The following is a 14,348-nucleotide window of genomic DNA, read 5'->3' on the forward strand; positions in this document are numbered from 1 at the left end:
TGCCTCTACCACTATTGTCCCCCACATGCATAGCTCAGGAACCCAAGGGATAGCCCACTGATAACTACTGACACCATGCATACCACCTAGAGACCCAAGGACTGGCATGCCCAGCCTGCCATCACCACAGCTGGTGCCCATGAACCAACCTACCTGGCATTTCCATCCCCAGTACAGCTTCACCACAACCTCTACACCCTAAGCCACTGAGGAACTCATAGACACCTCTGACACTGATGAGCGCCAAATAAATAATGTGAAGACTATACTACTGCACCCATCCAGAACCAAAGCCAAAGCACCCTATCCAGCCAACACTATAGGTACATCACAAGAAAAAGTTTGTTCCTATAACAGCCAATTCATAAAATTGGAAGAAGCACCTGTTACACCAGATGTGCAGATATCAGCATATAAGGACAGAAGAAATAGTGAAATACCAGAAAAATAAAATGATGATATTAAAGAGATGCGATGAGATATAAGACAGCTTGACAATACAGAGATATCAAGAAAACCATTCATTATCTGAATGAGAGATTCAACTGCGAGATATTAAAAAAAAAAGCCAACAAATCTTGGAACTGAGTTCAGTGAATGGATTAAAAAATACAATAGAAAGCATCAACAATAGACTAGATTAAGCAGTAACAATAATTTCTGAACTTGAAGACAGGTCTTTGGAAATAACCTAGTAATTTTTTTAAAAGACTAAAAAAGCCTGAATGACAAATGGAACACCGTAAAGCAGCCAAATATTTGAATTTTGAAAATTTCAGAAGAGTTGGGCAAAGGCATTAAAAAAAAAACCTATTTAAGAAAATACTAGCTGAAAGCTTCCCAATTCTTACAAGAAGTAGAGACATTAAGATACCAGAAGCTCAAAGAACCCCACAGACATTCAACCCAAAAAGGTCTCCTCCAAGGCACTTCGTAGTCAAATTGTTAAAAATCAAAGACAGAAGTCTAAAAAGAGCAAAAGGAAAGGATCAAGTCACACATAAGGGAATCCCCATCAGACCAATGGCAGATTCCTAATCAAAAACCTTACAGGCCAGGAGCGAATATGGTGATATATTCAGAGTGCAGATAAACCAGTAAAAATGCTGACTTGAGGATACATCACCCAAGCAAATCTACCCTTCAGAAATGAAGTAGAAATAAAGTCTTTCTGAGATAGGCAAAAACTGAGAGAATTCATCACCACTAGATGGATCTCACAAGAAATGCTTAAGGGAGTCCTACATCTGGAAGTGAAAGGATACTATGAACTATCATGAAAACACACAAAAGTACAAAATTCCCTGACAGAGCAAATAAGATACATCTAGAGTAGATGAGAAAAAGAAAGGAGTCAAAGGTTATTACTACAAAAAAACAACAACCAAATAATCAAGGGAAACAATAAGAGGATGAAAGGAATAAAGGATGTACAAAGCAATCAGAAAACAATTAGCAAAATAACAAGAATAGGTATTTACTTAACACTTAACAACATTGAATGTATATGGTTTAAATTCCCATTAAAACTTAGACACTGGCTGAATGGATGTAAAAAAACAAGACCGAATTCTATGCTACCTACAAGAAACTCAACTTCACCTGTAAAAAGCACAATAGACTAAATGTAAAGGGAAGGAAAAATCCCATGTAAATGGAAACCAAAAGCATACAGAAGCAGTTATTTTAGACAAAATATACTTTGTAAAAAGCCATAAAAAGAGACAAAGTCAATATCAAATGATAAAGGGATCAATTCAGCAAAATGATATAACAATTGTAAGTATGTACCTAACACTGGAGCACCCAGATATATGAAGTAACTGTTGTTAAAGATAGAGAAGCAGACTCCAATACAATAGTAGTTGGGGACCTCAGCACACCAGATTCACCACTGGACGGATCATCTAGACAGAAAACAAACATTGGACTTAATCTACACTGTAGACCAAAGGAACCTAATAAACATTTAAGCAACATTTTATCCAATAGCTGCAGAATATGCATTCTTCACCTCAGCACGTGGAACACTCTTCAGAAAAGACCATATGTTAGGCCACAAAACAAATCTCAAAAATTTTTTAAAATAGTAATTATATCCAGTATTTTCTCAGACCACAATGGAATAAAACTAGAAATCAATAACAAGGAACTTTGGAAACTGTACAAATACATGGAAATTAAACAACACTCTCCTGAAAGACTATTGGGTCAATGAAGAAATTAAGACAAATAAAACAATTTATTAAAACAAAAATAGCAACATAACAAACTAGAACCTATGAGTTACAGCAATAGCATTGCTAAGAGGGCTGTTTATAGCAATAAATGCTTACATCAGAAAAGTAGAAAGAGCTCAAATAAACAGTTTAATGATGCATCTCAAGGAACTAGAAAAGCCAGAACAAACCAAGCCCCAAATTTAGTCGAAGAAAAAAGCAATAAAGATCAGAGCAGAACTAAATCAAGTAGAGACTGTAAAAATAATACAAAGCATCAACAAATTGAAATTTGTATTTTTTGAAGTGGTAAAAATCAACTAACAAAAAAAAAGAAGAAAAAATTATCCAGGTGTGGTGGCACATGCCTGTAGTCCTGGGTACTCAGGAGACTGAGGCAGGAGGATCACTTGTGCTCAGGAGTTCATCCTGGGCAACAGTGTGAGACCTGTCTGATAAAAAAGAAAAGACAGAAAAAAACTACCGGCCAGTATTCCTAATGAACATAGATGCAAAGTTCCTCAACAGAATACTAGCAAAGCAAATTCAATAATACCTGAAAAAGAAACATTTTTCACATATCTACACGTGATCAAGTGGAGTTTATTTCCAGGATGCAAGGATAGTTTAACATACAAATATCAGTAAGTGAAATACTTTACATCAACAGATTGAAAACCAAAAACCATGCAGTCATCTCAGTAGACACATAAAAAGCATTTGATAAAATTCAACATCACTTCATGATAAAAACTCTCAACAAATTAGGTAAAGGAGAAACATATCTTGACACAATCAAGGCCATAAATGACAGTTCCACAGCCAACATCATACAGAACAGGTCAAAGCTGAAAACTTTTCTTCTAAGAACTAAAAGAAGACAAGGATGCCCACGCTGACCACTCTTATTCAACATAGTACTAGAAGTCCTAGCCAGAGCAGTCAGGAAAGAGAATGAAATAAAGGCCATCCATATAGGAAAACAGGAAATCAAATTTTTCCTCTTTGCAGAAAACCTGATCATAAAGAAAAGCCTAAAGACTCCACTGAAAGTCTCTGAGAACTATTAAGTGAATTCCGTTAAGTTGCAGGGAACAAAATTAATGTACAAACATCAGTTACGTTTCTATACACCAATAATAGCTGGAAAAGAAATCAAGAACGTAATCTCATTTACAATACCTACCAAATGTTATACTTAGGAATAAACCAAGGAGGTGAAAGATGTCTACAACAAAAACTACAAAACACTGATGGGAAAAAATTGAAGAGAACAGAAAAAGAGTAGAAAAACATCTCATACTCATGAATTAGAAAAACTAATATTGTGAAAATGACCACACTACCCAAAGCATTCTACAGATTCAATGCGATGTCTGTCAAAATACCAATGACATTCTTCACAGGTATAGAAAGAGCAATTCCAAAATTCATATGGGTGGGGAGCCAAGTGGCTCACACCTGTAATCCCAGCGCTTTTGGAGGCCAAGGCAGGAGAATTGCTTGAGGCCAGGCATTTAATACCAGCCTACACGACATAGCGAGACCTCGTCTCTATAAAAAATATTTTTAAAAATTAGCTGGGCATAATGGCATGTGTTTGTAGTCCTAGCTACTCCGGAAGCTGAGGTGGGAGTATCACTTGAGCCCAGCACTTTAAGGTTACAGTGGACTATGATCATACCACTGCACTTCAGCCTGGATGGCAGAGTGAGACCCTTTCTCTATTAAAAAAAAAAAAATCGTATGGAACCCTAAAAGATCCTGAATAGCCAAAACAATACTGAGTCAAGAGAACAAAGATGGAAGACGTCAAATTATCCTGTGAAGCTACAGTATTCACAACAGCATGGTACTGGTATTAAAATAGACATATAGACCCAACAGAACAGAATAGAGAACACAGAAATAAATCCACATATTTACAGCCAACTGAATTTTGACAAAGGCACCTAGAACATACAGTAGGGAACAGACACTCTTTTCCATAAATGGTACTGAGAAAACTGGATATCTATGGCAGAAGAATGGAACCAGACCCTTATCTCAGTATATAAAAAATCAGCTCCAAATGGATTGGAGAGTTACACGTAAGACCTGAAACTATAAAACTGCTAAATGAACATAGAGGAAATGCTTCAGAATATTGATCTAGGCAAAGATTTTATGGGTAGGTCTTTATTTATTTATTTTTTTTTTTTGAGACGGAGTCTCGCTCTGTCGCCCAGGCTGGAGTACAGTGGCGCAATCTCGGCTCACTGCAAGCTCCGCCTCCCGGGTTAACGCCATTCTCCTGCCTCAGCCTCTCCGAGTAGCTGGGACTACAGGCGCCCGCCACTACTCCTGGCTAATTTTTTTTTTTTGTATTTTTTTTTTAGTAGAGACGGGGTTTCACCGTGGTCTCGATCTCCTGACCTCGTGATCCGCCTGCCTCGGCCTCCCAAAGTGCTGGGATTACAAGCGTGAGCCACCGCGCCCGGCCATGGGTAGGTCTTTAAAAGTACAGGCAACAAAAAGAAAAATAGTCAAATGGGGTTATCAAACTAAAACACTTTTACACAGCAAAGGAAACAATCGACAGTATAGAGACAACCTATAGAATTGGAGAAAATACTTGCAAATCGTATATCCAACAAGGGCCTGGTACCCAGAATAACAAGGAACTGAACAGCAAAAGCCAGCCTAATAATTCATTTTTTAAAATAGACATTTCTCAGAAAAAAGACATGCAAGTGTTCAAATTGAAGGTTTGTAGCAACCCTGCATCAAACAACTCTGTTGTTGCCATTTTTCCACCAGCATGTGCTCACATTGTGTCTTTGTATCATATTTTGGTAGTTCTCACAATAATTCGAAGTTTTTTATTATATATGTTATGGTGTCAGTGATCTTTGATTTTAGTACTGTAGTTGTTTTGGCATGCCACAAACCACACCCATATAAGACAGCAAACTTAAGTGATAGGTATTCTATTAATATTTGTTCTTTCTGCCCCACTGACTGGCCATTCCTGCCTCTCTTCCTCTCCTTGGAACTCCCTGTTTGCTGAGACACAACAGTATAGAAATTAGACCAATTAATAACCCTTCAGTGGTCTGTAAGTGATCAAGTGCAAGGAAGAGTTGCACTTCTGTCACTTTCAATCAAAAATTAGAAATGATTAAGTTTAGTGAGGAAGGCATGTCAAAAGTCAAGATAGACCAACAGCTAGGCCTCTTGCACCAATTAGCCAAATTGTGAATGCAAAGGAAAAGTTTTTGAAGGAATTGAAAGTACTACTCCATTGAACACCCAAATGATACAAAAGTGAAACAGCCTTATTGTTAATATGGAGAGTATCTTAGTGGTGTAGATACATGAAACCAGCCACAGCATTCCCTTAAGCTTAATCCGGAACAAGGCCCTAACTCTCTTTAATTATGTGAAGACTGAGAAGAGAGGTGAGAAAGCTGCAGAAGAAAAGTTTGAAGCTAGTGCAGGTTGGTTCATGAGGCTTAAGAAAAGAAGCCATCTCCATACATAAAAGTTCAAAGTGAAGCAGCAAGTTATACAGAATATCTAGCTATCTAGCTAGGTGACGAATGGCTACACTAAACAACAGGTTTTCAATGTAAATGCAACAGCCTTCTATTGGAAGAAGATGCCATCTAGGACTATCATAGATGAAGTTAATACCATCATAGATGAAGTTAATACCTGGCTTCAATGTTTCAAAGGACTGACTGACTCTCTTGTTACGGAATAAAGTTGAAGCCAGTGCTCATTTACCATTCTGTAAATGCTAGCTCCTAAATCTACCTTACTTGTGTTCTAGAAATGGAACGTCAAAGCCTGGATGACCACACATCTGTTTACAGCATAGCTTACTGAATATGTAAAGTCCATTGTTAAGTCCTACTGCTTAGAAAAAGATTCCTTTCTGAATATTACTGCCCATTGACACTGAATGCACCTTGCCACCCATGAGCTCTGTTAGAGATGGCAAGGAAGTTCATGCTTGCTGTCACAATATGAATTCTGTAGCTGATAGATCAAGGAGTAATTTTGACTTTCAAATCCTTTTTAAGAAACATATTTTGTAAGGCCGTAGTGGCCATTGAGGATGATTTCTCTGATGGATCTGGGAAAAGTAAGTTGAAAACCTTTTGGAAAGGATTTACCATTCTAGATGCCATTCATGATTCATGGTAGAAGGTCAAAGTAGCAACGTTAACCGGAATTTGGAAGAAATTGATTCCAACCCTCATAGATGACTTTGAGGGGGTTAAGACTTCAGTGAAGGAAGTAACTACAGGTGGAGTAGAAATAGCAAGAGAACTATTATTAGAAGTGGAGTCTGAAGATGGGGTAGGGGATGAATTGCTGCAACCTCATGATAAAACTTGAATAGATGAGGATTTGCTTCTTATGGACGAGCAAAGAAAGTGATTTTTTGAGATGGAATCTACTATTGGTGAAGATGCTGTGAGCATTGATTAAATGACAACAAAGAATATAGACTATTTCATGATAAAGGGTAACTGGGTCAAGAGGATTGACTGTTTTGAAAGAAGTTCTAGTGTAGGTAAATGCTATCAAATATCATTTGGCAATGTGGTCTTGCCACATTGTGGCAAAACCCTCCACCAACAAAAAGATTACAACTCCTGAGGGCTCAGATGATCATTAGAATTTTTTATAAATTACTCTGATTTTTTATTATACAACTTGTTTTCATTATACTGTATTGAACTCCTCTTAATAGACTACTGTATAGTGTAACCGTAACTTTTATATCCACTGAGAAACCAAAAAATTGTGTGACTCACTTTATCACAGTATTTGCTTTATTGTGGTAGTCTGGAACTAAGCCCTCAGTATCTCTAAAGTTTGGCTGTACCAATACCCAGAATGAAAGGGGATATCGTTACAGACCCTACATACATTAAAAACATAATAAAATAATATTGTGAGCAGATTTGAATGTTTGAATATTGATATGGTTTGGCTGTGTGTCCTTCCCCCCCCCCCCATTAATCTCACCTTGACTTGTAATCTCCATAATCCCCATGTGTCAAGGGTGGGTGGACCAGGTGGAGGTAGTTGAATCATGGGGGCAGTTTCCCCCATTGTGTTCTCATGATAATGAGTGAGTCTCATGAGATCTGATGGTTTTATAATCATCTAGCATTTCCCCTGCTTGCACTTCTCCTTCCTGCTGCCTTGTGAATAAAGTACCTTGCTTGCCCTTTGCCTTCTGCTATGAGTGTAAATTTCCTGAGGCCTCCCCAGCCAGGCTGAACTGTGAGTCAATTAAACCTCTTTCCCCAATAGATTACCCAGTCTCAGGCATGTCTTTATTAGCAGTGTGAGAATAGACTAATACAAATATCATAATAAATTTCACAACGTAGATTAAATGTGCAAATTCCTTGAAAGACACAAATTTAAAAATGACCTGAGAAGAAAAGAAACTTGAATAGATCTGTATCTATTAAAGAAGTTGAAATTGTAATTAGAAACCTTTTGAACATTAGAACTCCAGGCCCCTTGTTGTGAATTCTATCGAGCATTTAAAGTAGAAGTAAGGCCAATTTTACATTAAGTTCTTTTAGACAATAAAGAAGGAACGTGTTTTATGTGATTATTACCTTGATGTTAAAACCAGACTAAGACCTTACAAGGAAGGAAATCTGCAGTTACTCATGAACATAGATGCAAAAATACTTAATAAAAGTTTAGCAAATTCTATTTAGTAATATATAAAAATGACAATTCATCATGTTCAAATGGGGGTTATTTTAAGAATATAAGATTGCTTTAACATCTGAAAGTCAGTATAGTTAACCACATTATTATAATAACATAGAAAAACCATTTGAGCATTTCAATAGATGCAGAAAAAGAATTTGACAAAATTGACCATGATACAAAAATAAAGACATAGCTAACTATAAATATGAGGCACTTTCCATTTTGATTAAGGGCATCTACAAAAAATCTGCTAATATACAAAATGATGAAAGTCGCAATGCTTTTTATATAAGATCAGGAAAATATATGCTTCATCTCACTACTTCTCTTCAGCTTTGTATACCAGGTCCTTACTAGTGTTTTAAAAAAAGAAAAAGGAAAAAGGAATAAAAGGCAAACAAATGGGGAAGAAGAAAGTATAATGGCTTTCCTTGTAGATAAGAATATATATATATAGATTGGCTGAAAATAAAGAGATAAAAAAGGTGTGCCATGCAAGTAGTAAGCATTAAATTAAGGAGACTAGAATGACTGTATTATTATAATATATACAATGGTCCAACCAGTCTAGAAAACTGTTCTGTAGTTTCTTAAAAAGTTAGAAATATATCTACCATATGACGTAGCTGTTTCACTCCTACCTGGTATTTGACCACCAGAAATTAAAGCAAATGTTCGTACAAAGACTTGCACACATGTGTTCAAAGTGACTTTATTTGTAATAGCCAAAAACTAGAAACAACTTAAATACTCATCATGAAGTGATGGCTATTTCCATCCATGTTGTGGTATATCCATAGAATGGAATGGTCTTCAGCAAAGTGGAGAAAAGATTTAGTGAAAAACACAATGCAGATGAATATCTAAATAATTAAGCGGAGTGACAGAAGACAGATGAAGAAAAATACATACTGTGTGCTTCCATTTATATAAATTCTAGAAAATTCAATCTGTAGGGACAAAAAGTTGGTCAGTGGTTACGTAGGCGGGATGGGTTGCTGTGCTGGAGTTCTGGAGGAGGATTACTGTGTGACAGAAGGAATCTGTTGGAAGTGATAGATATGTTCACTATCTTGACTGTGATGATGGTTTGATAAGTACATATATATGTCACACTTACCAAAGTATATACTTTAAATATGAGCATTTTGCATGTCAGTTATACATAATAAAATGCTTAAAAAGGAAAATGAAAAGATGCATTGGTGGTATAATGGTGAGCCTAGCTGCCTTCCAAAACCATGTGAAAGTTAATCAGTAAAACAGTATAAAATAGTTATATGATTACATAATTGGCATTCCAGTAGAAACAGAAAACTTTGGACAAGTAGCAAAAAAATATTATGGTAGAGATAAATCCAAGTATGTTAATTATTATCAAAACTGTAAATGTGTTGGATATTCATATTGAAAACATCAAACTGAATTTTTAAATAACTATTGATATAATCTACGTACCACGAATTTGCCTATTAAAGTATACAGTTTAGTGATTTATGGTATAGTTTCAGGGTCAGCATCACCATAATCTAGTTTTGAATCATTTATATTACCCCTAAAAGATAACCTTGTAATTATTAGGAGTCATTCCCTGTTCTTTTCTGTGCTTTTTATTTGCCAGAAGTCTTAGGCAATCACTAATCACTATCATATATCTCTATAGATATGCCTATTCTATATATTCTATTAATATTGAATGAGATCATGTACTATGTGGTCTTTTGTGATTGATTTTTTTCATTCCTTTTTAAGGTTCATCCACATTGTAGTATGTATCAGTTTTGCTTTCCCCTTTATTGCTGAATAATTTTCCATTTTATGGTTATACCACATTTTGATAACCAGTTCACCAGTTTTTTTCCCCTTTTTGGCTAGTAAGAATTATGTTGCTCTGAACATTTGTACAAGTTTTTGTGTGGACATATGTTTTCATTTTTCTTGAGTGTATATATCTAGGAGTGGAATACCTGGGTTTGCTAAACTGTTTTCAAACATGGCTGCATCATTTTACATTCCCACCAGCATTGCACGTGGGTTTAATTTCTCCAGATTCTCACCAGCACTTGCTATCTGCATTTTTATTATAACCATTCTAGTGAGTATAAAGTAGTATCTCATTGTAGTTTTTATTTGCATTACTCTGCTGGCTAATGATAATGAGTGTCTTTTCAAGTACTTATTATTGTTTCATATATTTTAGATTATTCAAACTGGATTTTTAAAAATCCATCTGAGCCAGATGCAGTGGCACACACCTATAGTCCAAGCTACTCAGGAGGCTGAGGCAGGAGGATCACTTGAGCCTAGGAGTTTGAGGCCAGGCTGGGCAACATAGCGAAACCATGTCTGTAATAGGATACATTTTAAGATGGCCAAGACGAACCTTAAACTGAAATGTAAAGTCATTGTAAAAACTCTGGTGTCAAGTGAAAAATGTGTAGTATGTCTAATGATTTATTAACTACAGGAAGGGATTGTTCCAGTTAAAAAAAAAAAATCAATCTTTATACTGTTTACAAGAGACATACCTAAAATGTTATACAAAATGACAGAAACATTGAAAAAGATAAACCAGGCATATAGAAGCCAAAAGAAAACGGTTATAGCTATATTACTGCTATATAAAATAGATACTGTTTGAAAGATTTTTAATTTATACATTGGTATTTTTCTGAAAAAACTTTGTAGAAAATACAAGTCACACACAGTACATTTATAAGAAAATAAAAGTTATACAAAATATATATTGTGCCACAGAGAGCATTCAGTGAAAAGATTTTTATTCATTGATTGATACTTTCCTGGGAATTTTTGAAATTAAGGTGATTTGAAACTGGCCTAGATTTCCTTTCTCTTGATCATTTAGAAATGAATAGTGTTTTTTGTTGTTTTAACTTCTGAAATATCAGTATGTCTTCATAGGATTTTTTGAATTGAGGCACCTGGCTTTTTTTCCATAAATACAGTCAATAGTTACTCAATTTTTTTTTTTTTTTTTTTGCTTCTGGAAATAATGCCCTCTCTCTATGACAGAATATTTTTCCCGTGTTGTTATATCCCTGTTGAGTGAAAGCTCAGTATCCAAAAGTAAAATACAAAGTTTTCAAATCAGAAACCTAAACATATCTCTTCTTCCCTACTCCAGACATACATGCTTGAAGTTGACTCATGGATTTGCCTCTTCAATTGATTAAAGTGTGAGAAGTTTATTCTTTGAGAATGCTGAGAGGTTTTTGGATAGATAGGGCCATAAGCCATAACGATTAAGACTTAGAATTATCATGAAAATATTTACTTAGAAGATTGAGACAGGATCCTGAAGGACATTTTTCTCACTAAGAAAGATCAAATCTCTTTAGCCTTATTACCCTTATGTCTTAAAGTTTACAAAGACTGTGTTTACTGTGTTACTTATTATATGGTTTGAATGAGACAAAATGACTTGGCTCATATTGATTGTACTAATAAGGCTTTGAGAACGCTTATAGCATTATGTGGGTTGCGTTTAAGAAGAAGGGTGGTGTACAAAGGTAAATTTTTAAAATTTAATGCTTTTTAAAATTAAAAGTGTTTTTAGGGTTGTTGCATAAAGTAATGAAATCTTACATTTTTCCAAGGCTTGCTTATAGTTTTAGAGACTAAACAAGTTAGTGATAGTTTTTGAAATTTTAATTTGTGACGTCTGTTTTTAAGTATTTCTGTAGATATAAAATTTTCCTCAGTTGAACACAAATACTAATTATTTTTTCCATGAAGCACCAAAAACTTTCAATTCTTTATGTACTATGTGTATGTATATATGATAAAATGTTTAGGTATTACTAAATATACACTTAAAACATTTTTTCATAATTTGTTAACATTTTTATCATTATTCAATACTTTGAGTAATTTATTGTCTTTTGTCCAGGTTGAAGATTGTAAAAATTTCTTTTAAGTGCAAACAGTTTTTTATTCAACTTAGAAAAGAATTGGTGAGTACTGATTTAATAATTATTGATATAAATGAAGCCTTTTAAGAAATACCCATTCATGACAGAACTTTTCTATTATTAGTACAAGTGAAAGTGCAATTAATACTATGGATAACTGCCTGCTGAGGTATTGAATTCACTTGTTATAACAAAATGTACTTGTTTTTCCAATGTGTATGTGGTTCTAATTTAAAGTTCTTCTAGATACTCCTCTTGCTGTTTCTCGAGCTTAGAAACTGATTTCTCACACATGATGTTCATTGAAAACCTCAGGGTCCATTTATGAAGGGCAGCAAATGAACATTTCATATATCCTTTTTTCCCTACTAAATTTATAGTACTTACTTTCATATATAAGTTCTTTTTATTTTAGGGGAGCTGAGTGTTACAAGTTCATGAACTTATAACACATTGCCTCCCTTTGTTGGAGTGGTAATGGCTTTATATATTAAAAATAACAAATTGAGTTGTCATGGAAAGTACAGTATTGGAAATAATTTCATCTTGTAAATGATTTTATCTGTTTCATTAACTCAAACTAACCTTATCCTTTGATTTACATTATTTCTTAGAAATCTGAGAAGTCTTGGCAAATTAATGCAGATTTCAAGATGGTTGTGTGTGTATGTGTGTAAAATGTATTTGAAACCATAAAAATGTCTTTGGGACTGTCCTCAGTGGCTCAATCCTGTAATCCCAGCACTTTGAGAGGCTGAGGTGGAAGGATCCCTTGAGGCCAGGAGTTCCAGACCAGCCTTGGCCACATAGTGAGACACTGTCTCTACAAAAAAAAAAATGGAAAAAAAAAATTAGCCAGGTGTGATGATGTGTGCCTCTAGTCCCAGCTACTCAGGAGGCTGAGGTGGGAAGATCTCTGGAGCCCAGGAATTCAAGGCTGCAATGAGCTATCATCACACCATTGCACTGCAGCCTGGATGACATAGGGAGGCCCTGTCTCCAAAAAAAAAAAAAAAAAGCCTTTGGGTACAGTGGTGGCTTCTGCCTGTTATCCCAGCTGCTTGGAAGGCTGAGGTGGGTGGATAGGTTGAGCCAACAGAGCAGGACACCACTGCCTCTTGAAAAATAAAGTCTTTGAATCGGCTCTGTTGTATTGATCTACTACGTGATTATAAACTATGATTTATCGTTTATGTTCATAAAATATAGAGGGATTTTTTTCAAGAGAATTTTTATTGAAATAAAACATAATACCAAAAATGTGCATTTAAGTACACAACTTGATGAAGTGAACATATCCATGTCAGCACCTCCAAGATATGTAGTATATGTACCTCCTTCTAATATGTAGAACTTTACCAGCACCCCAGATGCTTGAAATGTTGCTGCTGGAGCTGATGCCCACTTCCAGTCATTAAGCCTCCTGGAAGGTAAACATTACTCTCATTTGTATGACCATGGATTAGTTTGCTTATATTTGAACTTTAAAAATTGAAATTATACAGTTGTTGTCTTTACTGTCTGCCTTCTTTCCCTTACTATTTTTTGTGAGATTCATCCATGTGGTTGCATATAACATTAGTTTGTTCCATTTATGTATGGTATTCCTCTGAATGACTGTGCCGTAAATTATTAATTCATTCTGCTGCTAGTGGACAGCTTTGCCATTTTCAGGTTGGGGATATTATGACTAATGCTGCTAATGGAAATTATTTTACATGTTTTAAAATTTAGGTGATTAAAATATAATATTGTTATCTGGAAACTAGAGGACAAATATTTTAGTTTAAGTAATCATAGATGGCACTGTAGAAGTCAACTTTTCTAATTTAACTTCTAATAATATCCCATCATAATACTAGTGTTATTAATAATAGTTACAATATCCAGCCTTTATTGAGAACTTACTATGTGTCTGGTAAAAGACCAGTCATTTTCATGTCACTGAATCCTCACTCTCATCTTCTGAAGTAGTGTACCAGTTAAAAATGTATTTACCAGTAAGTGATAACAGCAACAATAGCTAACTGACAATTGATTAAAGACAGTATACAGGGATCCTTTTGTGGTTCTTAAGCATGATGATTAGATTTTCATGCTGTTGGGTGAGATATGCCTTCCTCAGACTTTGTTACAGCATAGGCACATTACAACCTGTCTGATAGGAGAAAGAAAGTAAAGATGGTTTACAGGCCAGGCGCGGTGGCACACGCTTGTAATCCCAGCACTGTGGGAGGCTGAGGTGGGTGGATTACTTTAGGCCAGGAGTTCAAGAGCAGCTTGGCCCACATGGCAAAACCCCATCTCTACTAAAATACAAAAAAATGGTTGTGGTGGCACACACCTGTATTTCCCGTTGCTTGGGAGGCTAAGGCACAAGAATCTCTTGAACCAGGAGGTGGAGGTTGCAGTGAGCCGATATCGCACCACTGCACTTCAGCTTGAACAATAGAGCGGGACTCCA

At 35.5% G+C, this 14,348-nt stretch overlaps 1 protein-coding gene and 1 non-coding gene across 7 annotated transcripts in view; both read left to right on the plus strand.

Moving 5' to 3' along the window:
- The window catches only part of PTPN4 (protein tyrosine phosphatase non-receptor type 4), a 224,592-nt gene that overhangs the window by 150,566 nt on the left and 59,678 nt on the right, over nt 1-14,348 (plus strand). For all 6 annotated transcript variants that reach the window (XM_058434299.1, XM_058434298.1, XM_058434300.1 and 3 more), the window contains one exon: nt 11,863-11,926. In XM_058434299.1, the coding sequence (XP_058290282.1) occupies nt 11,863-11,926 (64 nt within the window). The remainder of the gene's footprint in view (nt 1-11,862; nt 11,927-14,348) is intronic.
- LOC116463075 (small nucleolar RNA U13) lies at nt 13,942-14,048 on the plus strand. The gene has a single exon (XR_004246547.1). It is a non-coding gene; the product is annotated as a small nucleolar RNA U13 (small nucleolar RNA).

The sequence above is a fragment of the Hylobates moloch genome, unplaced genomic scaffold (assembly GCF_009828535.3).
Source record: "Hylobates moloch isolate HMO894 unplaced genomic scaffold, HMol_V3 SCAFFOLD_24, whole genome shotgun sequence".
Classification (NCBI taxonomy): domain Eukaryota; kingdom Metazoa; phylum Chordata; class Mammalia; order Primates; family Hylobatidae; genus Hylobates; species Hylobates moloch.